The sequence below is a fragment of the Canis lupus genome, chromosome X, assembly GCF_048164855.1.
Source record: "Canis lupus baileyi chromosome X, mCanLup2.hap1, whole genome shotgun sequence".
In the NCBI taxonomy this organism is placed as follows: domain Eukaryota; kingdom Metazoa; phylum Chordata; class Mammalia; order Carnivora; family Canidae; genus Canis; species Canis lupus.
The window spans coordinates 6,558,253-6,583,481 of NC_132876.1; the positions used below are offsets into that span (position 1 = coordinate 6,558,253).

The 25,229-nt window shown below is 43.5% G+C and overlaps 1 protein-coding gene across 6 annotated transcripts in view; it reads right to left on the minus strand.

Annotated features, from left to right (window-relative positions):
- Positions 1-25,229, minus strand: part of AFF2 (ALF transcription elongation factor 2) — a 472,783-nt gene that overhangs the window by 142,930 nt on the left and 304,624 nt on the right. For 3 of the 6 annotated variants that reach the window (XM_072817063.1, XM_072817060.1, XM_072817059.1), the window contains 3 exons: positions 15,182-15,268; positions 9,508-9,544; positions 9,127-9,160 (listed from right to left, as the gene is read on the minus strand). In XM_072817063.1, the coding sequence (XP_072673164.1) occupies positions 9,127-9,160; positions 9,508-9,544; positions 15,182-15,268 (158 nt within the window). The remainder of the gene's footprint in view (positions 1-9,126; positions 9,161-9,507; positions 9,545-15,181; positions 15,269-25,229) is intronic. The other 3 variants (XM_072817064.1, XM_072817062.1, XM_072817061.1) reach the window with 1 other exon arrangement.

Below are 25,229 nucleotides of genomic sequence, written 5' to 3' on the forward strand. Positions count from 1 at the left end.
AGAGAAGTAAGGCAAATAACTGCCTGTGATTCCATTCGTGAGCTTGTCTGACAGCAGCACAATTCACAAGGAATCTGAGTAATATTGAGTCTCCATTTTATAACATGATGCAGCAAAGGCTTGGGGAAGCATCAAGTGACATCATGAAGTCACATGGCAAGGAGTGAGAGGGCTGGGATCTGAGCCGCTCCATCTCCTGCCACCCAGGATTGAGGCAAAACCAAATGTAACAATTAAGTGCAGAAACAGCAAGTTTCATGGGCCTAGAAAGCATTATTATTATCAGCAGTGTTATTTGCCTTCGTATTTAACAATTAATGATTGTTCAATTGAAATGTGCTACTGGTGTGGCAAGTATAAGAAACAGAAGTCTGAGTTCTGTAATCTGAGAATCCTAGAGTGAAATTCCAGCTCTGTCACTAATTAGATCTGTGATCCTGGGATCCCTGGGTGGCGCAGCGGTTTGGCGCCTGCCTTTGGCCCGGGGCACAATCCTGGAGATCCGGGATCGAATCCCACATCGGGCTCCCTACATGGAGCCTGCTCCTCCCTCTGCCTGTGTCTCTGCCTCTCTGTCTCTCTCTGTGTGACTATCATGAATAAATAAATAAAATCTTTAAAAAAAAAAAAGATCTGTGATCCTGACCAAGTCATCCACCTGCTAAGAGGAAATCTCCTTCTCTTCAAATCTCCTACACAGGCACTGTAGGATGGAGGGTGGTGTGGTGGCTGAAGCAGAGAAGGGGCACAGGCAAAGGATGCTAGGCAGGCCAGGTCCCCAGAGTTGGCTCTAACAGCAGTCATGTGGACATGGCTATTTGGGGTGAGAACTTAGTGAGGACAAGCCTGGGAGTGGTGGTGATGCCACATGGAAGGTGCCTAGAAGTGGTGGCTAGAACTACCCACATGGAAGGTGCCTAGAAGTGGTGGCTAGAACTACCCAAGCACATTGTTCACATGCAGTTTCTATGCTTCCTTTCTTGCTGTACTACAGGACACACAAAAGTGATTTTGGAGAAACCTAGAGTAGCTTTTTCTTTTTTATTTTAAAGATTTTTATTTATTTATTTGAGAAAAAATGAGAGAGAGAAAGAGAGAGAACAAGCGGAAGGAGCAGCAGAGGGAGAGGGAGCAACAGGCTCCCCATTGAGCAGAGAGCCTGACATGGGGCTCTATCCCAGGACTCCAGGATCATGACCTGAGCCAAAGGCAGACACTTAACCAACTGAGCCACCCAGGTGCCCCTAGAATAATCTTTTTAAGTTCCACCTATCCTAGACCATGTGTAGATATTATGAGTATGAGGGACTTTTTGAGGATTTCTCTCTTGAAAATCTAGAAATACTTCATGTTATTACAATATTGAGATATTAGCCCAGGATTTTTAGAAGTAGGCAACCTGTGCAGAATTGGGGTTAGTCCTGAAACTGGTCACAGAGGTGGCACAACTGTAGGCTGGCATCTGGGTAAATCATTACCTTCCATCCCCCCTGCTTCCCAGATCCCCTTTCCCCTGAGCTAAGGACCAGGCAATGTATTAGGAGCTGCACTGGTGGATATTGGGTGCCAAGATCCCAGGGGATAGCAAAGAAAAGACACCGTGTTCATTTGGATTTGCAAGGTGTGCTGTCCCTATGGCCCTCTGGCCCCATCTTGGCAGCATATTTGGAGATGTCGATTGAATAGCTTTGAGACCTTCTCCTGTCTGGGTCCTCATTACTGATGTGGATGGATGAACCACAAAGAAAGGCATTTGTCAGATTTTTCAACTGATAGTGCAGCTGGAATTGTGCAAGCATCTGCAGTATTCTACTAACACCATTCCCCACTCGTCAGTAAAATGGAAGGGCTTTTAGCAGCTCCGGAAAGGTGTCAAGAGCAGACCCTTTAAACACAATGCTCCCGATAACATAACTGTGGCAAAGGATCTGGCCATTTGTGAAATGCTTGATAGGATGGAAATGGAAAAGAAGAAGGAACAGTTTAGAAGCAAAGTGGATATTCTTTCTCAGCCTCAGCTGGGTTGGTTTGCTTCTTTTTAATTCCTAGGAATAATCCAGGGGCTTGTCTAGACTGCTGCTGCAGTTTCTTCACTTGGAAGATTTGTCGGCACTCTGGATGATGTGCTCCAGCCCTGCAGCCATCTGGGGACTCTGGGGACAAGACAGCATGTCCTAATGGGGATGCAGAACTCTTGCCTTCCCATCCCAGCTCCCTCATCCCTGCTTGGGGGACGTCGGGCAAGTATCTTCCCCTAGCCCGGCCTGGTTTCCTTTCACCTGTGGCTGTCTATCAGTATTGCTGTGACATCACGTGAGACTAATGCATTGTGTGGGCACCTTTATGATAATGAAACACAGGGGCCCTTGGGTGGTACAGCTGCTTAAGCGCCCAACTCTTGATTTGGGCTCAGGTCATGATCTCCGGGTTGTGGGATCCAGCTCTGTGTCAAGCTCCGCACTCAGCAGGGAGTCTGCTTGGGGATTCTCTTTCTCTCTCTCTCTCTTTGAACTCATGCACTTTTTCTCTCTCTCTCTCAAATAAATAAATAAATCTTAAAAAAATCCTTTAAAAAAATAATCACAGTGCACAGGAAAGTAGCCCTGGTCGTAGTGTTTTACAATCAGTAACTAAAATAAAAGAGCGTGCATATGTGTGCGTGCATCTCATTAGACTGGACACCATTAGAGGGACCTGACACTGTAATACAGAGCATGTGGTGCACGTGTGTGTGTGTGTGTGTGTGTGTGTGTGTGATCACATTACATTCAATTATACAACTGGAATTATTTTCACTTTGGTGCCTTGCTTACGAACTTCAGTGCCTTCTGCCAGCCTTACTTCCTTCACTCCCAGTTACTGTCCAAAACGTCTAGGAGAACTTGAGACTAAGCCATTGGTTGATCACACTGGGAATACTTTTTAAACATTATTCTACTATGAGAACATAAAGAAATGTCTCAAAAAAAAAAAAGAAATGTCTCAATTATCAACCAAGCTGGTAAGTATGCAGGGCAATGGCTGAACCTCTCATAGAAACAGACCCAAACATCACTTGTCTTCTGTTTGCTCTAAGATGGCAAAATGGAGATTTCTGGAGAGGGATGCTGTTCCTCCACAGGTCATAGAAATCAGCCTCATGGGGATTTGACATGGTGGTATGGGTCCCTGAGAGGCACAGACCCTTCTGCCCCTCTGCAGGGAGCATCCTACAGGCACGATGACACAGTTGGGCTCTAGGTCCTGAGCTGAGGACAGATCCATGCTCATCTATACTGTATCCATGTCCACAGGTGCAGTATATGAAAGACTTCTCAATGACGGTATTATGATCTAATGCTTTCCCTGATCTAAACCAAACTAAGAGTGACCATTCTGGCCTGCAATTGTGGTCAGTCCACTTGGGCCTAATGCCTGGGTAAGATCACAACTGGTTGGAAGTTAGTAGGGCCATCTGCAAAGTTTCCATGGGGTGGCTTTAGTGTAGGTGAAGGCATGTGCTCTGAAGCCTGTCACGTTATTGTAGCTTTTCTGGGCAACTCACACAGTGCCTCTGACTTTTGGGTTCTGCCTCTGTGGAATATAATGAGGTGACTCCCACATGCTTGTTCTAAAGGGACAAAGTGCCTGGCGCATAGTAGGCACTCGGCCAATATAGTTTAGTTGAGGTACTGGTGTTACTATTGGGAGCGTAAACTCCACTGACCTGGGAGCTCATTGAGGGAAGGATGTGTGAATTTACCACAACACTTCGCCCAGAGCTTTGCACACTAGGGGCTTCATGCATTTTTGTGGGATGGAATGAAAGCTTGAATGGATGAATAAATACGGATGCAAATCAGTTGGAAAGAAAAGAGATACTCAACTTTTCCCTGTGAGAAAGAGGGGGCAACACTGGCTTCTCATTCCAGATTCTCACAATCCACCAGAAACAGACGAATCTTGGGTACCCGAACAACGTTAAGATCAAATCTGATTTTTCCAGATTGATGCTAGCTGAGCAAAAACATCTGGGTTTTGAGCTTCTATCAGGAAAGTGGAAACCCACCCCTCCCACTGAAGGAGCCTCACTTTTTAGTCTCGGCGCCTGTCAAGCACCAGTAGCTTCAGTGCTTCTTGATGCGAACATTCCAAATGCCAATATTGCTTGTTGTCACATTAGCCAATATACAATCCTCAAAATAAAATCCTCTTGATGTCTGATTACTCTTCTTAAGGACCTCATGCTGATTCATTTCAAACTGTGAATTACCTTTAATTCACAGCCTGAACAGGCTGCCAAATTTTGTTTTCTCTGCTCCCAGGTGGCTGTCCCTGATGTGGTGGAGAACATCCAAAAAAATATTAAGTCCTTAGGAAAAGTTGGCAAGTGCTGAGATGCAGGGCATATAAGACAGGTTCAAAGCAAGAGTTGGCATACGTCTCGGACTGAACACTGGAATGGCTGCAACTTGTGAAGGCCGTTGAAATTACTGGTTTATCAGGAGAGTTGAGTTGGACTCTTGTAAGCCTCACACTCCTCAATAGCATTTCCAAATTCTGAGTGCCAAATCACGGATTCTGATTAAGAATTCATCTGATTAAATAAATCACAGCCTCTTTCCTCCTGCCCCATTGCACAGTGGCTTTGCTACCAAAATTGTATCTAAAAAGTAGACCAAACATCTACTTAGGGAAGAGTATATGAAATTGCTAGAGATGTGGGCCACCAGTTGCTCCATAATAAGCCCTGGCAGTTCTCGAATCTCAAATCAGATTCTCAAAAGAAACATTTTTGAAGAGAAAAATTTAGATAGGATGGTCAGGGTTGTAATGAATGCGAGGGGTTTTTTTTTGGGGGGGGGTGTAAAAATACCCTCAGAATTCACTGGAGAAATAATGTAGTGCTCACTATTGGTTATAATAAACTGAAAAACATTCTAATAATCTTTCTGTTCTCTGTGGTAAGGAACTCTTCCTAACACATAGAGAAGAGTTCAGAAATAATGCTTTGTTTAAAGCAATGTGGACCGGGTTTGGGTATAATTCATTGTGGGACTTCTTCCCACTAACTTCAGCTGTACAAGTCTTCCACGTTCAAAATGCCAACTGGGGCGTTCCAAATCCCCGAACTCATGAGAGCCCACACACAAGGGCACAGTGGTGGGAGGAAGAGGCCTGCATTCAGGCTTTCCTGCCAAGGAGCAGTGTGACTCACTCGGCCCTCCTGCATACTCAGAGCCAAGATGTCCATTCCAGACAAGCGTGCATGGTCAGTTTGTCTTCACACTGTACTGTGCATGCTTCATGAGGAGGGAGTTTATTGTAGCTTTGCTTTTCTCAACTGTAAAATGGAAATAATTTGGAGCCCCTCCAGGATGGAGGGGTGATGTGTGTAAAAGCACTGGCATGGGGCCTGGTATATGTGCTCATAAGGGCCCGAGACCTCTGCTATTCCTGTGATAGTATCATCTTTCCCTCCTAACTGGTGCTACCGTCAAGGATCTGTTTGCGTGGCATGTGTGTCCATCACCCACAGGTGAAGTGAGGCTAGCTACTACTAGTCTGTCTCTGAACAGCCTTTCATCGTTTTTCTGGGACCACAGCTGGGATGTTTTCAAACCTGTAGCTAATACCGGAAGTGTAAGAACTGGTCATATGGCAAGGAAAGAACAGCATTATGGCTACATCTGCCTTCATATTGGGCTTTAATGGAAACCAGCCAGGCGTTCGAGACAGCATGGCTTAAAACACAGGAGCTGCTTGATTAAAAGGGGGTCTGGATGGTTTCCAACTGGACAGAGTCCAGATGCTAACAACCAAGTATAACAAAGGCACTGGATATTTGGAGTTTCCATCTTCTCAATAGTACTCACAAAATTAGCTGACGTCAAGGACTGCTACATGAATACCCTTGAGTACATGGATGCTATCTGAAAATGCTTCTCAGGGCAACTGAATACATCTTACCTGTTCCTATTTAGGATGGCTCATCAAAGACCAACAAGGTCATGTATTTTTGTAAAGCCACTGTACTGACAAGGAATTGACAAGATGTTATAAGCAAGATGAAGCAATCCAACTCGACAAAGAAAATCCAAGTTCTTTGGGTTTGGTATCAGTTTTGTCCTCCATCAGTCCTTAATGGCTTCATTAACAGTGTACATTCAATCCCTGAATCTTGTAATGGAAATAAATGGATCTCCCAGAGGCAGAACAGACCTGATATTTTTGCAAGAATATACAACCCTAGAGCCCTGAAAAATACAATTGGACCTTCAGATGCCCATGGCCCACCCTCTTTTGGGAGAGGGACCTCTTTTGGAATGAGGCTAGAAGCTCCACTGGATTTAGAAGCCCTGGATGAGGCCTGTTTCAAGATTCACAGAGGTGGAGGCAAACAAAAACTGGGCCTTCTATCCCCTAGAATATACCAAGGGCTAAAAGTAAAGGCACTTTTATGTTGTTAAGTCTAATTACTAAAGAGTATAGCTTTTTTTTTAGAGCATAACTGTTTACATTTGAATTCTGACAAGTGTTTGTGTGTGTACTTTTATGTGCATAGGTACAGCTCATTAATTTGCTTAATTTCTCCCAGGGGACTCTACCTGTATATTTTGAAATAAAGTTCACCCCTGATTTACATTTGTGTCCTCTGAATCCCAGGTCAGTCCTTTCCTAACACCATAACCACCATGGAACAGAGATGCGAACTCAGGTCTTGGAAGTCCCCCAGTCTAATGCTCTGGTGTCATGGGCAGTGAGAGTTCTAGACAGAGCAGGTAGGATGTCACCTCAAGGATGGACATCCTATAAAAAGCACTGTAGGTCAGTGAAATCTACTGAGTGAGGAGAGACCCCGGCCTCCAAAAGCCAGACTTCTGGGGTCAGCCCAGAGGGAGCAGCAGCTCTCAGGAACACAGGGGAAGCCTGGCTGGTTCCCAGTTTGGATTGGGACACACTTGGACCAGTGTTTTTGAACCTGCTGCCCATGCATGCAGTCCTTAAAAACAATCCAGGCCCAAAAGGAAGATCTGTATTTCATCAACTGGGGAAGAGAAGTCAAGATGAGAAAAACTAATAAAGCATCCCAGTAATTAAGGGATTCTGCTTGCAAGACTCCTCTCTCTCACTGCAGTACATGGCAGGAGCACATCCCGGGCATTTGCCAGCCTTGGGAAGGTGTCTCTCCTGCAGCAGGGCCAACTTTAGGGTTGTTTCCCACCAAACCTGAGCCACCAGCAGTCTGTCTACACACAGAATGTTCTTAGTTGCTTGGAGATTACCCTGCCACATGGAAAATCCTAGAAGCTGGTTTGAAAAGCACACTGTAGTAAAATAGGGAATAATGATAGTAATGGCTAAGCGGATAATCATTTGGAAGCTAAAAACAATTACTGTAATTCTATCTGTCCTGTATTAAACTGACACCCTACCATAAAGAAGGGAACTTATTCTAGCTGATGTCTGATGGCCAATGCCTGGTCTGTAGATCCAGCAGCTAAAAAGAAAGCGGCTCATTCATAAAATGGACTCAGTGTCTTCTAGTTTTATCGACGCTTCCTATACAGAACCTTAGTCCTACTGAATTACGCAACATACTCCCTGTGCTATGAAGTGCTGTTTTCTGGAAATGCAGCCTCTAACTATAAATCACAATTGACGAGTTTATTTCTGTTAGTTACAAACTACTGAAATATGGAATTTTATGGTCTATATGGAAATCAGCATATTTCACAGCAGGAGCCTAATACTCTTGCTTTAGGAGTAAGATCATTTTACAGTGGGAAAAATATTTTTATATTTTTTCATGTTTGGAAACCTGTGTTGACTTTCTAAATGTTCAAGCATGTGCATGTGCGTGTGTGAATTTTACTGACATTTTAATGGGAGGAGGGCTAGGTATTAGAATAAGATCTATTGTTTACTAGAATAACAAGGGAAAGGGCAATTCAAGATGCAATGAATGGAAAAGCTGAAATGAACACTATCAAAGACGATTTTGGTTTCCACGTTTCCACATAATTTGGTCCTTAATTCAGGGTTATGGTTTTATTCCCTCCCCCCTTCCTTATTTTTTGCTCACCTCTTTGAATGAGAGTTCTTGGTTGCTGAAATTGAACTTTGAATTAGAAGGCACAGATCTGGCCAGAAAACCAAATAAGAGGACTGACAATGGGGTCAGGGCTCTAGGGGCTCTCCTGTTCAACAGAACCAGGACAGTGGAAATGCCACTGACTTTCTCCAAGCCATGGTCTATTTGGGAGTCATTCCCAGTTGTTTTACGCAATTATTCGTGATCTTCCAAAAGGTGAGCAATTCACTTCAAGTGTGCCATTAGACCACTTGAATGTCATAAATTATTTCATTTTGAAAATTTTCAAGTATGTGACTATTACTCATATAGAAAAGTCGACTTTCATTTTCTATTATTAGGAAGGAAAGAAGTTGTGAGAGAAATACTCCCTTGATACGTTCTTGGACAAATGGATATTACAAAATCTACAGTAGTTAATCTGAGGAAATTGGTTTCTCCATACCCTTCCTTCAGTTAGCATTAATAACAAATGAAGCCAGTGCTGAGAGAATCGCAGGATCCTGGCTTCTGAACTTCAACCCAGCATCATGTAAGCTCTTATTCCATATCTTTCTGGCTGTCCTTGTTTATCTTTAATATACAGTCACCAGATGACCTGCAAACAGCAAGGTCTCGGGCTGACTGGCCATAACAATCCACTCAACACTTCATGTCCAATCATGGCTGCTGAGATGTGTCCTTCCTCCATCCTAGTCAGGGGTGTCTGAATATTGTGTATAATGAGGTCTGTGGCTGAAGTTACATAATGTTCAGACTAACTAGTCAAGAATCACAATTGTTTTCATATTCCAGGTATTATTAATGTAGCCTGTATTTACATCACTAGAGAGTCTAATGGTGACCTCATTCATTTTTACTGCTACTCGCTTATTGTAGGAAATCTCATTTTCTTCTCTAACCAAACTCCACATTATTATAAGCCAAGGTTCCTATTTTCATGGAGCAGGAGAACAAGATCCACTCAGCAGCCAGGCACTGTTTCCTTGCCAAATGCCCCCAAAGAAGCCTGCTTTGGAAACCCAAATACTCACAACTCAAGCGATACTGACTTTGTAGAAGCTCTGCTGGTTGGGTCACTCCACTCTGAAAAGAAAGGGCACACATGATTACTACCCATGTTTTCTACTGTCAAATGATCACTCTGAATGAAATTAATCTTTTTTTTTTTGAAATTAATCTTTAAACGTGTAGCATGTTTGAAGAATGCATAGATAGATAGATAGATAGATAGATAGATAGATAGATAGAAAGAACAGCATCCTATCATAAGTCACAGATGAAAAAGTAAAGGAACCAATTGGATGTATCACAATCTGAATTTTTGCCACTGTCAATTCACATTTTCACAACATCAGGTAGGAAAGAGAAAAAAGTGGGGGAGGAGATGACATGAATGTTTGGATGAAGGAGAATGTTTTAAAAACACCTACTTTGTAAGGTGAATCCAGGGGTCAGGTGTTGGGATTCCTATAAGGAAGAACACACAATACAGATATTAGTTAAATGCTACACAGGGAACAAAAGGTGTATCTGTTATTGTTGAAGACAGAACTTGCCTAATGTTTGCCAAAAAGGAAACCGCTATTAGCAATTCCATCAAGTAAAGCTTCTGTTCATAGCTCTATTGAAGGATAAACATTTGCCAGTCAAACCTGCTGCAACATGACCATAACTGCCATTCCACACTGATGAAATGTGTGCAGCATGGGAATAAATGACCCACACGTGTGAAATTCAAGTGTTTAATTTCTCACTTAGCTAGGCAGTGATGTCTCTAAGGAAGGAAAGGGGCCCCAGTTCAAACTAACAAACGATCCTGGTTTTGGTAGAAGTGTAAACAAGACCCTAATTAATAGATTTGCTCCATCGTTCCCTTTTATAGTAACAACTCCAATTTTCTATCTTCACTGTGACACATATGTGATAGATGGATCTCATTTTCACGAGAGAAGTGTTCTTAAAACTTCATTACAAATTTGGTGAAGTATAGGAAGTCATTTGAAATATACAAGTGGAGCATATTATTTAAAGGGATGTAGATTGGATTTGAAAGTCACCCTGCACATGGCTCATTCACTGTTTTTGAGAAACACAGATTTCTACACATTGGACTTTCTGGAAGCATGACAAACCTGTGTGGCTCCTGACCAAACCTGCAGGCAGAAGCCTTGTGACAGTGGACAGGGTATGCAGACAGAAGAGAGGATACTGACTGCAAGACAAGAGCTTCGAAAGGGAGACCATGAATTCAAGTAAAACAAGAATTTAGTTATATCAACTACTGATGTAAGTAATCTACTCTTGAAGCCTAATTTTGCCACCCTATGGAAGAAAAGAGAGAATCACAGTATCCTTTGTCTTTAAGAGAAGTAATCTAGAACCATTACACTGCGTTTTAATGGAAAGTGGATTTTTCGATCTATTCAGCATGATTCTGCTGCCTAGGAGACTTCACTTCCAGCAAGATCACCACTCCAGAAGATGACCATAAACTCCACAAGAGATGGAAAAGGCCTCTCAACTGAAGAGCTATGACAAAGCCCATGCAGTTTGCTGCTCAAAGGCTCCTCTACCTTCACTTGATAGAGAATTGACTTTTGACGAAAAACTCTAACAAGCTTGGCCATTTGCTTCCCACTCCTTAGCAAATCATGGATGGCGAGGAAGGGGAGAACAGTCCTAGAGGTACAGCTGCTGGGAACACCAAGCCATGAAAACGCATAGCACAGGGAGCCAAAGAAAATGACACACAAAGTCAGAACTTACAAAGCACAGGAGTCTATGGCCATTGAATATAGAAGCAAGTATTCCTATCCATCTTAATAGCTCCTGAGGGCATAATTACAGCATAGTCCAATAACTGGTGTTCATCATAATGTCTAAGTTATCAAGAAAGACTAAAGCACATTTGGTATAATTGTTATAAGAAGTGGGAAAATATTAATTACATCCCAAAATGATGTGTATAACAGGATTCCTATGGAAGGATGGGCCTTTGGTTATCCAAGAATTTCAATCATCCAGAACACCTCATTTCCTGGAATGCCAAATAAATGAGGGGTTAGCCATGTGTATGTCTTTCACTACATCCAATATTTCCCCCTGTTTAATTTTTATAAGGGATTTCATTACAATTGTATGGGGCAAGATTGGGCTTGTATACCATTAGGAAACAAATGACAAGTTCCAAAGTCAAATAAACCAAATACTTGGTTAGAGAGTGACATGTGCAGCAACTACTGGTCCCAGAAAGCTAGACTGAAGTTTTAACCTTCAGCCAAGTATTCTGGATATTAGACCCAAATAGTCAGTTGTTCAAGGAATTAGGGCAGTGATCCATAAAATGAATTTGAGGATTGCATTATTTACTGAATTTGAGTCATTAGAGTTACGTATTCTTGATACTTTTTTTTTTTTAAAGTAGGCTCCACGCCGAACTTGGGGCTTGAATTCACAATCCTGAAATCAAGAGTCAAACGCTCTATCGACTAAGCCACCCAGGAGCCCCTTGATACTGTTTTTAATGTTAAGCTAGATAAGACTTTTTAAAACTAGAATTCCAAACAAATGAAACACCTTTGGATATTACCCAAGTTATCGTAGAAACACACCCAACTCCAATGGGAAAGAGCCTGGTTGTGGGAAAAATCTGAATTGTTCATGCAATAATTGTTGATGCCCATAATACAAATTTTTAAAAAAGAAAAGCCTAACTTTGATCTGTGTGTTTCTTTCATGGACATGTCATATAGGTAATTTTAGTAATAGAATATAATGATGTCAAATTGTTTTCACAAATTCATGTGAGAATATTTTCCATAATAACTTTGATGATAATCCCACAATCAGACACTCCCACAGGATCTAGACTCTAGAGCAGGAATTGGCAAACTTTTCCCATAAAGGGCCAGATACGAAATATTTTAAGCCTTGGGGGGGCATACAGTCTCTGTCATAACTACTCAACTTTGCCGCTGTAGTGTGATAGCAGCCATAGCTAATACGTTAAATGAACCAGTGTGGCTGGATTCCAAGAAAGCTTGAGTTATAGATGCTGAAATTTGAATTTCATATCACTTACGTTATTTCATATCATTCACAGTAACTCATAATGCTCATAACTATTCACATTCTTTTTCTCTTGAAAACCCTGACCATTTAAAAATCTAACAGCCCATGGGCTATAGTTTGCCAGCCTCTGTCTGGAGTTTGATTACCTCCATGGAGCCTTCACTGAACTTCCCTTGAGGACACTATTAGCTCCACTCCTGTTTAGCAAGGAGTACTCCCTTCCTTGTGAGTTTTTCCATGCTCTATGAGAAAACATGGCATTTTCAGTTTGGGATGGATAAGTAAACTTCACTAAGTTGGGAATTTTCAACCGTGTCTGTTTTTGTAAGTTTGTAGAATTACTATTTGACCTGAAAAATCCACTGGGATTATATGGTACACACAGACACCCGTGGAGCACGTGCATGCATGCACACACACACACACGCACACAGTGCAGAAGGGGAAACGAGACTCAGGAGAACTTGAGCAGGACCACCTAGCTAGCAATTGGCAGGGCCAGGATTCAAGCAGCCAGGTCTATAGCTCCCAAGGCAATGAAGATGGCACCCTTTAGGCTGCTCAAGCTCTATCATGAATGTATGAAATGGATGCTTCCTGAGAGGGTGGGGTCACCTGGTTCTGGTTCAAGCCCTGAGGAAGGAGGGATCACCCAGGTACGTGTACTGTACACAGCCACATTTTGGAAAATGGAATTTGAACTGAGGCAACTGTAAATCTGTGTGATAAACACATCGCCACAACACCTGAGTCTAAAGGGCTGGTCTCCTGATTCTTTTAGCTGGGGGATTTGGAGCACATTACCTTACTCTGTGCCTCAGTTTCCTCCTCTGTGAATTTTGGAGAGTCGAAATACCAATCTCTGGGTTGCAATGAGGATTGAATTATTTACTAGGTATTATGTGCTTAGAATGAGGTGAAGCACGTCGCAGCCTTATGTTGTTGATGTCATTACTGTTATTGAAAATGTACTTCTCTTTTAAACCAACATTTTGGCAGGAGCCAAGTGAAACAAAAGAGTGGGTGTGTATCCATGCTGGTTTCACCATTTTATCCTAGTCACCTCTACCTTTATCATGTGGTGATGGGAGCACAGATAATTAGCAGAAAATGCAAATCGTGCCTGATTCCAAATTGTGCACTAACTACAAAAGCCCATTTAAACAACTGGTTCTATTGTATACACTTGTAAATGTCAAAATTGCAACTTGCGCAAATTATCTCCAGAATTGGAGAACACAGCTGAAAACACTGCAATTGCTGTACCAGTGTTGGATTCAACGCCTGAAACGGCTGGATTGATCCCTTGGCTGGGATGCTAGGGAGAGGACACGAAGCCCAGAGCGGCCTAAGGAGGGACGGACAGGGGGCATATGGAAAGGAATGACACACACACCGGATATTGGACAGAGAGGGTTGTTGCTCTTACTCCTGACCCCTTTCATTTTTTTTTAAACATTTTTTATTTATTTATGACAGATACAGAGAGAGAGAGAGAGAGGCAGAGACACAGGCAGAGGGAGAAGCAGGCTCCATGCACCGGGAGCCCGATGTGGGGTTCGATCCCGGGTCTCCAGGATCACGCCCTGGGCCAAAGGCAGGCGCCAAACCGCTGCGCCACCCAGGGATCCCTCCTGACCCCTTTCAAAGGTAGAAGGGGATAATTAAACACAGTTTAGGCCAATGTTATTGCTCAACTCATGACCCTAAATGCTGAAGGATGACTGGGTTTCTCCTTCTGCAAATAGTCTAAACTCCTTGCTGGCACTCAAGGTTTTTTACAGAGATGCACTTATTTGCCTGGGGTTCGTATCTCTCTCTACTTCCCATCACTCAAACTGTGAACCAGCCACTCGAGACCACACTGGTATGGATCATGCCATGATCCCTCATCTCCTTGTACCTTTACCCATCCTGTTCCTCTGCGTGGAGTGCTCTTCTCTTAGGCCATTCTCCACCTGTCAAAGCTGTAAGCATCCTACAAATGCTGCCACCTCTCTGAGCACTTCCTCAACACCCAGGGACTGCTAGATACTTCTCTGAACCTTTTATTCTCTACAAAGACACTTTCTACACTGTTTTGTCAATTAGCTGATAACAAGTAGAGGGTTTCTTTCATCCCTAACTTTAAGTCTGTTGTATGACCTCAGAAAATGATTTCTGAATAAATGAGTGGATGGATGAATGGATGGTTAATTGGATGGAAGGAAGGAAGGGAGAAAGACACTTTTTAAAAATATGTGTTATTACAATAGCCATGGTTATTTAGGCATTCGAAAAACTGATGGTGAGAAACACTTCTTACTGGGAGCAGGTGAGGAAAAAAAATAAACACTGGATGATAGAAGTGTAGAAGTTCTATCAGTGTGATGTGATGGCGTGTAAAGATCTGTGTGCTTGTGAGCAAGGACTGGAAGGTGATACACAAAATTGAAAATCGACCTATTGGAGTGAAGAGTATAGTTTTTTTTAATTAAAAATTATTGAAAATTGTTGTTACATCACCTAATTGGGCTTCCTAAGGGATGATCTCACTCTTCTGACTCATCAATTCTGGGCACAGTGACTTAGACAGGGGCAGTGCTCTAGGTAGTACAATACACATGCCAGTGTCTGTGTGTATATATGATCTTAAAGCCTCTTCTTCAGTAAAAATGAGATTTACGTTAACATCCCAAGGGGCAAGAGGAAGTCTAGACTTTTTTAAAGATTGTATTTACTTATTTATTTTAGAGAGAGAGCATGAGCAGGGAGAAGGGTGGGGTGGGGGAGAGAGAGGGAGAAAGAATCTCAAGCAGATTCCACACTGAGCATGGAGCTCAATGCAGGGCTTGATCTCACAACCCTGAGATCAGGACCTGAGCCGAAACCAACAGTCGGATGCTTAACCGACTGCACCATCCAGGTGCCCCAAGGAAGTCTAGATTTTATGGCACTAGAACACCAAGGCCATTTTTATTTTTAAGACTCCAACTGGAAGACTGATACATCTGAAACAAGATAAAGGAAAATGGAGGAAGGAAGAGAATTGACCTGTCCTGGGGTAGAAAGTGTGTTCTTCTCAGAGTTTCCAGAAGTATGCATGGCAGTGAGAGGAGCAGGCCAGGAATGGGTCATCTCCTGGTAAAGAAAAACAAAGCAACTTTATTTTGGGGTACTCCAAAAACCAAAAACTTCCTTGGCACTACATATAGCAGGACTCCTTATAAATACTTACTTAGGTGGTTTAATTATTTTCAGAGGAACTTAAATTCATCAACTCCATCCCCCTGCCTCTGTCCCGGTGCTTGAAGCCTATCTATGGCACAAAGGATCACCCAACATCCACTTGCACACTGCCAGTGACAGGAGCTAGCTCCCTAATGCTTGAAGCAGCCTGTCCCATGTTGAGACAACCTGATCACACTATTCCTACTGATGGTGAACTAAATGCCTGTCTCTCAGGAGCTTCTACCTATGGATTGTACTTTGGAACCATACAGAATACATCTCTTCCTTCACATGACAAGCCTTCGGCTGTTGGAAGACAGCAATTCCTGTCCCCTGGTGCTGCTTTTTCTCTAGTCTGAGACATCTGTAGCTTGTTCATTCATCATTGGGAGACTTCAACTTTCCTTCTAATGCTTGAGTTCTGCATTCTGTCAACTGTCTGATTGCCTGGGGCTCATCTAACTCATGGCATCCTGTTTCGGGTGTGATATGCCAGCTCAGAGAAGGGCAGCACGGTCACTACCTTCATTCCGGAGACTCTGATACTCATTTCTCTTGGCGACAAGATGGGGAGCATGCTGTTGATTCTTCCATACACAGAAAAGGCCACTGAAGAGAATTCATTCTCATTCATCGAGAAGGTTTCTACGAGATTGGTAACACTGTTCCGCCCAGCCATCCGCACAGCCTTTCTGAGTTCAGGTCTCAAAGCAGGAGAAACTCCTTATCAGCAGGGCCACCTTCTCGATGCCTCCAAACACTTGGCGTGAAAAGAGTTGCTATTCAAATCTTGCTCGAGTCTGAGGGCTCATGGCCAACATGCTTTCCCCCGAATAGTAAGGGTAATCAAATCACAGGCTCCACGTCCCAGCACCAGAGTGACGAAGTTTGTAAAGCAGGAGGGTGCCAGCGTGTGTTGTATTCATCAGACATTTTTGGTGTATAAACACTCAACAGCAAAATCAATGCGGTCATGGGGGAAAAAAGAAGGAGAGCTTTGGGGAGGAGTGGAGAGGATCAAAGTTTATGAAAGGCCTTTTTTTTTTTTTTTAATGAGTCAGTTACATAATACTTTCCCCCAATCTTTATGGGTAACGTAATTAGTCATTTCAAAGGTAATATTAATAAGAACACTCAGGTAGCATGAAAACTTTTTCCCCCTTCTATAATTACCCAGTTCAAAAAGAGCCTTTGATGTATGAAGAGCTGTAATGCAAAGAGATACTTCACAGATTCATTCACAGTGCAACGCTGAAGCAGAATTTGTAAGTATGATTCAGACAAGGGCTGACACAGATTGGATCCTACCTAGCACTATTTACAAGGAGGCGCTAAGGACATTAAATATGCATACAAGATTTAGAGGGGATGCTTAACCTACTTAAGAGAGAGACTATTTTCAAGTGTTTTCGAGTTGTGCATTTATATGCAGTTGATAACGTTTGTGACAAACGCTCCTTACGCATTCATCCAGACTGGCCCAAAGTAACTCGACGTGACAACAGTTTAAAGCTGAATTCCAATTACTGGGTAGTTTCTTTTCAAGTTTGGGTGTCTTCTTTTTTCTGACCGAGGCTGGTCTTCTCCACAATTTGTCCCCATCTCAAACATACTGGTCCTCTCGTGGCTGAGCTAACCAAGGAGCTATAAGCCCCAGCGGTGGGAATCGAGAAGCACTGTCTCTTACCAGCACCTACAGAGTATGCCTCAATCGGCGAGAGGCTTGGTTACAACCCTTTTCACCATGGGCTTTAGAGGTGTGCCTCTGGATTTGTTGAAAGGTGTTTCAGACACCTGGAAGGATGAACTCCCTCTCAAACGTGTACCTTCTCCCCCAGGTCATCTGAATTGACTCTGTGGCAGAATGGGATTATCCTGAACTACCGTCAGAGTGCACCACTCTGCTGACCAATCCACGCAGAACTGCAACCCATTTTGCATTTTCAATTACAACTGATTCTCTATATTTGAAATGTGAAATTTCATGAAATGGCAAGCTGATTCCATGTTACCACCGATGCATTTGATTAGAGTAAGAAGACGCAGTTAAAAGGAATATAATTTCCTGAAAGGCTATCTTCAGGCAGGAACGTTGGAGAAAACTCTTTTGCTTCTCAAAATGAGCTAGACCTGTAAAGTGTGGAGAGCTCACAGCAGATTTTCCATTGTCATCCTTTTCATTCACACTTGAAGGATATTAATCTATTTTTATGTTCTTGCTATTCCCAAGATAAGAACACCCATGCACCCTTATCCCACTGTACTGTATTCATCAGGTAGGGATGAGCACAGTATTGCTCCGCAGTATTGCCAAGGCTTTTACAACAGGCTCCAGTGCTGAGCACCCGTGCTTAACACCAAGTGTCATTCCTCCATTAACAACAAACTTCCCTCTCTCTCCCTCACACACACACACACACACACACACACACACACACACACACATTTGCATGCATGCGTCCATGCATGTGATTGGTCTGAAATTCCTTCATCTCTGGGCTCCCTTAGTCCTCCCTGAGAGAGAAATAAAGCAGGGACTCATCTTCCCATTGGGTAGTGGTAAGTGAATGCTGGTGACCAGTTCCAAAGTTCACGTTCTTTCCACTACACCAGATAGGTTGACTGTTATTATAAAGTTGACTACCATAGTCAATGGAGAAAGGACTAGGTAAGTAATGATGTTTTATCTTTCAGCAATTGACAAAGAATGAGTTTCACAAGAAACAGAGCATTCTATGTAATCTCTAACAACGGGATGGGTGCTTAAATTAATGTGAGCTGAAGACTTCAAAATCGAACACAGAAAAATCAGAAAAAGCCCAATTTTCCCTATCCTTCAAAGATTTGATTGATCAACTGCTTGATTTACAGCACGAGCAGGGGGGAGGCACAAAGGGAGAGGGATACAGGGAGAGAGACTCTCAAGCAGACTCCATGTTGAGTGCAGAGCCCTAAGCACAGCTCTGAGATCATGATTTGAGCCAAAACCAAGAGTCAGATGCTCAAATGACTGAGCCACCCAGTCGCCCCTGTTTTAGTAAGATTTATTTATTTACTTGAGAGGGATGTGTGGATGGGGCGGAGGGAGAGAATCTGAAGCAGACTCCCCACTGAGCACAGAGTCCAACAGGGGGCTCGATCCCACAACCCTGAGATCATGACCTGAGCCAAAATCAAGAGTCAGACACTCAGCCAACTGAGCCACCCAGGTGCCCCAGATAATGACCAATTTTCCACCAGGGATTACTTCTCCAGCATATTAACCATATTATGGTTCACGGAGAGGATTCTAATGAATCCCAAACAACTTGTGCATAGAATCACTTTGCTGGGTGTGCCACTGGCTAAGGAGCAGAAGATAGTCTGGATTCCAGATTCTCCTAATTTCAAATGCATCCCGTACTCACCCAACACAAAGCTCCCTGTCTGGCTGTTCTTTGTAGTAACTAGGATGTGGTCTCAAGCCTTGTTTTACTCAACTCTGCATCTCCAGAGTCTAGTATATAGTAACTGGTTAATCTGAGATATTCTTATTAGTGTCTGAAGTTTGTGTGTTTGAATTAATAATAATAATTATTAAGATTCACCAAGTGCTTACAGTGCTAGGCACTCAGTTCCCATACTCAGCATTCGTGTACTACAAACTAAAGAGGCAAGGGTTACTCATACTCCTTTGGAGACACGAGGAGGTCAAGGGGCATGGCCAAGGTCACCCAATTAGTAAATGGCTGGGTCTGTTTGGTGGATGCCCTGTATTTTGTTCTACTAACTTCTAAAGTGCCAGTCACCGGGATCTAGAAAGGATAAAAAGGATAAAAAGTCAAAATCCTTCCTCCCCAAGAAGAACTCACTCTGCTTGATGTGCTCACCACCTCAAGAGGGAAATGTGCCAAGGCATCAGAAGGAATCCATTGTGTGAGGCTTTTGAGAAAGGGTTCATATTGAAAGCAAGAGGAGCTATGTGTGTGCATGTATGTGTGTGTGTCTGCATGTGTATTCTTTTCAGAGGCTAACACTCTATGTGGCACACAGTAGGTGTTCAAGCAGTGTATGTTTAGGTTCTATAGCGTAACATAAATATTAAGGTCCCTACCTCAAAGAGTTAAGTGAAGAAGTGATTATTTTTTCAAATAACCATCCTAATGAATACAATGGCAATATCTCACATATTTCATTGTTGTTGCTAGAGTACTAAAGCTCCCCTAAAGACTCCTGGACTGAGAGTAAGGAGAGCTTAATTCACGTCTCCATTTGGCCGAAAGCTACCCGAGTGACCCCAGTCAAGTCACTTGCCCTCTCTGAGCCTCTGTTTTCCTACGTACAGCATGTGGGCTTTGGCTGAGATGGCCTCTGGGGGTTCTCTCAGCTGTCAACACCGTTGACCTCTGCTGCCATGTCTCCAGGCCTGCCACAGGGGAAAGGGAGCTAATGCACAGGTGAGGGGTCCAGAAAGCACAGGGTCAAACACACCCAAAGCTTGTGGCCACCAGCCCTGCAAGCAGAGCCAAGGCACTGCCTGTATGCGCTTAGCAGGCAGGCAGCTCAGGCTCTGTCTGGAGCTCCAGATGAGAGGGGCTCTGTACACCTTCCCCTTCCCTCTCTTGAAATGCTAAGAATATAGGGGCACCTGGGTGACTCAGTTGGTTAAGTGTCTGCCTTCAGTCCAGGTTGTGATCCTGGAGTCCCAGGATGGAGCCCTACATCGAGACCCACATCGGGCTCCCTGCTCTGTGGGGAGTCTGCTTCTTTTTTGCCCTCTGCCCCTGCCGCTGCCCCACTTATGCTTTCTCTCTCTCTCTCTCTCTCTCTCAAATAAATAAATAAAATCTTAAGAAAAAAAAAGAAATGCTAAGAATAAAATAACTGCCATTTTGGAAATACAAATTCTTGTGAGGAAGACTAACAATACATGGGAACAGCTGAGTGGTTTTAAAATACAAATATGATTGAATAGACAAAGAAGTCCACAAAAATCAGGTCTGAGTTTGTTTTCACTGAGACTTGGACTTAAATGACCTTGGACTCCAACTTCTATTGGGGGAGGGGATACTTTTTTTTTCTGTTTCTAGTTCCAGGAAGCATGATAGGAAAGTAAATATATACACTGTGCAGTCTGACATGCTGTCAGGGCCTAACAATACAGAAACATCAGCACCTTCCTTTGTCCAAAACTAACTACAACATGAAACTAGTGAGTCCAGTCCATGGGTCCCAAATATCCAAGTGAGGGGTGTTCACTAGAGTCAACTCTGCTTCTTTAGCCAAAGGACTCTCCCTTCTCCAGAGCAAAAGCACAAGTGTGTGCGGGTAGGGGTAGGGGACATGTTAATAACTCCTCAGAAAACCTAAGTTGCTTGAATACATGATTTAGAATCTTTGTATCCATGGGCCCTAATGGTTCTTCACAAGGCCAGAAACAGGGGAGTGAGGTGGAGTTAGGCATGAGGGTTGCCAGCCAATAAGGGTCAAGGGCTCTTGGGGTCCCCAGAAGGGCCGGCCTTGGGAATCAGGCCTCGGGGGAATAGCAACCAGGTCATTCCTGTCTTCAATCCGCGATCAGTTGCTCACTGGCCTGTAGGAGGCTCTGCTTCCCCCTGATAGGAAAGGGAAGCCAGGCAGGAGTATTAGCTCTGTTACCTGCAGCAGCAGTGGGGCTGGCTGTTCACTAGGAAATGGACCATGGGAGCTGAGCAGGCCTTGGGGTGGGTGCCTGCAGGGAGCTGAGCAGTCAGCTGGGAGCGGATCCACGAGCTGACTGTATGCAGTCCGCACAGGCTGCTATTCCCAGCGTGGCCCACCAGCATGCAGTCCCTGCAGAATCATGCACCTTCCTGCTTCTCTTGGCAGGCTCTCCTTCTGACAGGCCCCGGGAGGACAAGGGCAGGAAGATGGAACCCTTTGGCCAGGGTCATAAAAGTTCCCATGTGAAGAAGCAGGGCACATGGGAAGAGCTACTGGTCTCTCTCTCTTTCTCTCCCCCCACCCTGCCTGGACCCCTCCAGGAAAGACGTTGTGTTTCCCAGAATGTTTTGTCCTAAATGTGCTCATATAAAAATAAGCTGCTTACTTAGGGTTCGAGGGCCTTTTTAACACTGGCCAGGCCACAATCTAGAACGTTGACAGCACTGGGGAAACAAGATCCTACTTGGAAGGCTGGGAAATGACCAGAGATCATCCTGGCGTCAGTAAGGCATCGAGCGAACCTCACAACTCCCTCGGCTGAGGGTGGAGATGCACAAGGTGCGTCATCACGCACTCAGGTAGATTTACAGTGCAGCCGAACAAACTTACACGAGTTGTGGAATCAACAAGTTCAACCTTGAAAGCCGCCTCCGGAGGCATTTCATACGGCTTGGCCACTTGTGCTCCTTCCTTGATCACCACTTTTAATGAGAATGCTGCCTTCCTCTTTATTGCGCTTTTTTGATAGCAAGACATCACTTTCAGAAGCACTATCTCATTTAACCGACAACTTATGAACATACAGAATGTCTGCTTATCAAAATTGTAGGTGACAGTAAACGGCAAGGAATCAAAATTCAGAAAGAGCTTGCCAAACCCGGCCTGAAGCCAAGAAGATGAATTTTAGCAGAGGTAAATGGAAATCACAATGATGTTCTACAAACCAAGTGTCAAACCGCAGAATGAGAAAGCCCGCCTGACATAGCTGTATGTAATTCATGGGCTAAAACCCCGAGGATTTTAGTTTGGGGGATTTACCAGCCAAAAGAACCAATGCCAACACAGGTGATATTAGGGCAAGTCTGACGGCCACGGTGTGGAAGGCAGTAAGTAGATAATAGCACACAGTAGACTATCAGACTGCATCAGACTGCATCAGAACCAGGGCCACTGTGGATGGGCCCATGCTGGCAGGGGCATCGGAGGACTGCAATCTCTTACTAGGGACAGCCATGAGAACCAGAAGAGCCTGGAAAGCTCATCACATGGATATTCCCTTTAAAAGGGAATATTTAGTCTACAGCAGAGGGAGAGAGGGAAGATCTGACAGGTGCCTGCAAGTACCCTAAGGGCTCTCATATGAAAGAGATTTGGGACCTGTTCTATAGACCAAGAGGTGAGGGCTTGCCCTATGGGTAGAAGTTATCAGGAGACCAATTTTAGCTCAAACTATAAAAGATTTTCCATTCATATGAGCTTTCCAATCATGGAGCTGATGGCTCTAGAAGGCAATGGGGGCCCATCTCTAAAGGCAGGAGATTTAAAGGGATTCCTAAAGAGGCGGGGCAAAGAGGTTAAGGACCAATGATCTTATGATCATATTCTTCATCTTGATGAAGTCAAGGATATTTATGAGGCAAACTGAATCTGAGACAGCAGGGCTGTCATCTGCTTTTTTTTTTTTTTTTTTTGACATGACATACAAACATGGATGGCGACATTGGCTAAGGAGATTCATCATTCTCCCAGGGACGGTGGGGGAGGAGTACCAGGGAGGGCCTGCTACCTCACAGTGAAAGCCAACAGCCTCATTTGTCTGATCATTCGCTCAGCTCTTGGAAAGTCCAACAACAGTGGAACCATAGACTTTCCTGGGCTTGATCACTAACACTCCTGCCAAGCCTCTCTAGTGGTCAAAATGCTGTTCCACGAAATTGAATGAATATTCTTCTCTTTGGAACAGTCTTAAGACAGTCTCCTGAGAGTGTATCTCCAATTTCTATGCAAGTGCTCGTAGGGAAGAGGTATAAAATTAACTGTCCTGTTAAACATAACTTCCTAATAATGGTCCAACACAAAATGCAATCCACCAAGAAAAAAAAGGCTAATGTTTTTTTTATATTTTTTTCAATTTTTATTTATTTATGATAGTCACAGAGAGAGAGAGAGAGAGGCAGAGACACAGGCCGAGGGAGAAGCAGGCTCCATGCACCGGGAGCCTGACGTGGGATTCGATCCCGGGTCTCCAGGATCGCGCCCTGGGCCAAAGGCAGGCGCCAAACCGCTGCGCCACCCAGGGATCCCAAGGCTAATGTTTTTTAAAAAAGTTTCTAACACTAAGTTATGATTTCACTGACATGGTATAAAAATCCTGTCACTATTTCTTTCTTCAAATAAATAATTGACTGCTTTATTCAAAACTCTTCAGTGCCAGCAGTTGTTCCAGGGACTCTGAAAATTTTCTTCATCAGCCCCAGGGCTGTACATGCAAAAGGTCCAGCTCACACTGGCTGCCGTCATCCTGGCACCCCCACCCCCAACAAGGATTCTACTTTAAAAGGCCTAATTCTAATTTACAGTTGGGGAGCTCAGTGATCAGTGATCCTATGGCTTCACCATGTGTTCATTCAGGCAATGAGTCCATCTTCTAGCCATTGCCAGATGCAATGAATTCCATTTCATTCGCTAAACATAACAGGGATGTGTATAGCCATGGGAAGTTACTTGTCAGATGCTCTGCACTCAGAATCCACAAAGAAACCTCTCTAAGGGCAGCAATAGGTAGGCAGACCAGCATGGTGAAATATTGGGCTGAATTCAACCAGACCCATGGAGTTCTGCATGTGTTTCCAGCAGGGGAACCCTGAGGCTGCAGCTCACCTAATTAATGGGGTTGAACACCCCCATAGATGATGGCCTTGTAAATTTGGATCCTTCTCAGGACATCTGTCTCCATTGGTCAAAGCAACCAGTACAGAAGACTGGCCACACCAGTAGGAAATGCTGCTAGGTTGATTTCAATCAAAATTGCTTTCCTGGGTAAAGGCAAAATTAGCACGAGTTCAAGAGTAAGAAATGTAAAAAAAAATGGCCATTGAGAAATATTTTTGCTCTGTGGTCCAGCCCAAGCATCAGAGGATTCTGAGGTTTCTTGAAGGCCATCTCTTCCCTTTCTAACTCAGGAACTTGTTTTCTTCATCCAGAAACTAATTTTGACACTATTACATTTTTTCAAAAGTGATTTTTTAAGCTTCACTGTTGAGTTTGTGTTTCAAATTATTTTGCCATCGACTGCATCCAAATGACCATCACTTAAAACATAATATAATGGTGTGGCCCTTGTTTTTTGTTTCAGAGCAACTTTGCTGGATGAAATGACACACCATATCCTCACAGCACGAAAGAATTTTTTAGGGTTAATCTCCAATTTGCTCCCTTAGCTTCAGGTCAGCCAAAGCAATTTGATAAAATTAACACACCTTCATTGGATGCTCCCCCAGCACCATCTTTAATGATCTACATTCAGTTTCATTCATCTAAAAAAAATTATTGTCTACTCTTTGCAAGGTATCTAAGAGCCAGGTATCTGGACCAGGTCCAGGCACAGGGTGTAGCTGGGCTCTACTTAGGTAACTAGAGTATTCATAATTGGAATGGGTATCAAATAATAGCAATTATTGGTTATCATTCAAAAGTTGAACTAAAGTAAACCTGTCAGAGTTGGCTTAAAAAAGAGTCACATTCAATTTGTTATCGTGTTCCAGAAATCACCAGAGATGGGCTGATCTCACACCACGGGACAGGCAGATTGAGCCTGCAGGTGCGGAGACACAGCTTATATCATAAGTGAAAGACAAGTCCAGGCAAAGGGAGGCAGGAGGAAACATTTCGTGCAATTCCCAGTCTAAGCCTTTTATAAGACACACACAAGGCATCAGTATTCCTTTCTAAGGGCTGCCATAGCTTTTCAAACATGATAGCTTTCTTGTAGTTTACACTTATCACATTAAGAAAAATGGTAATGAGGAGTTCATGACAACTCCTTTTAGAAGGAACAAAGGCTCAATTGCTGAGGAAAAAAAGAAGTAATATCTATTTTCATGGAAAGAGCCCTCCAGTGAACAACTTGGCCATAGCTTTGCTCTCTCATTATTTCTAAGCTCAGTAAAAATAAGGCGTCAGGCCACTA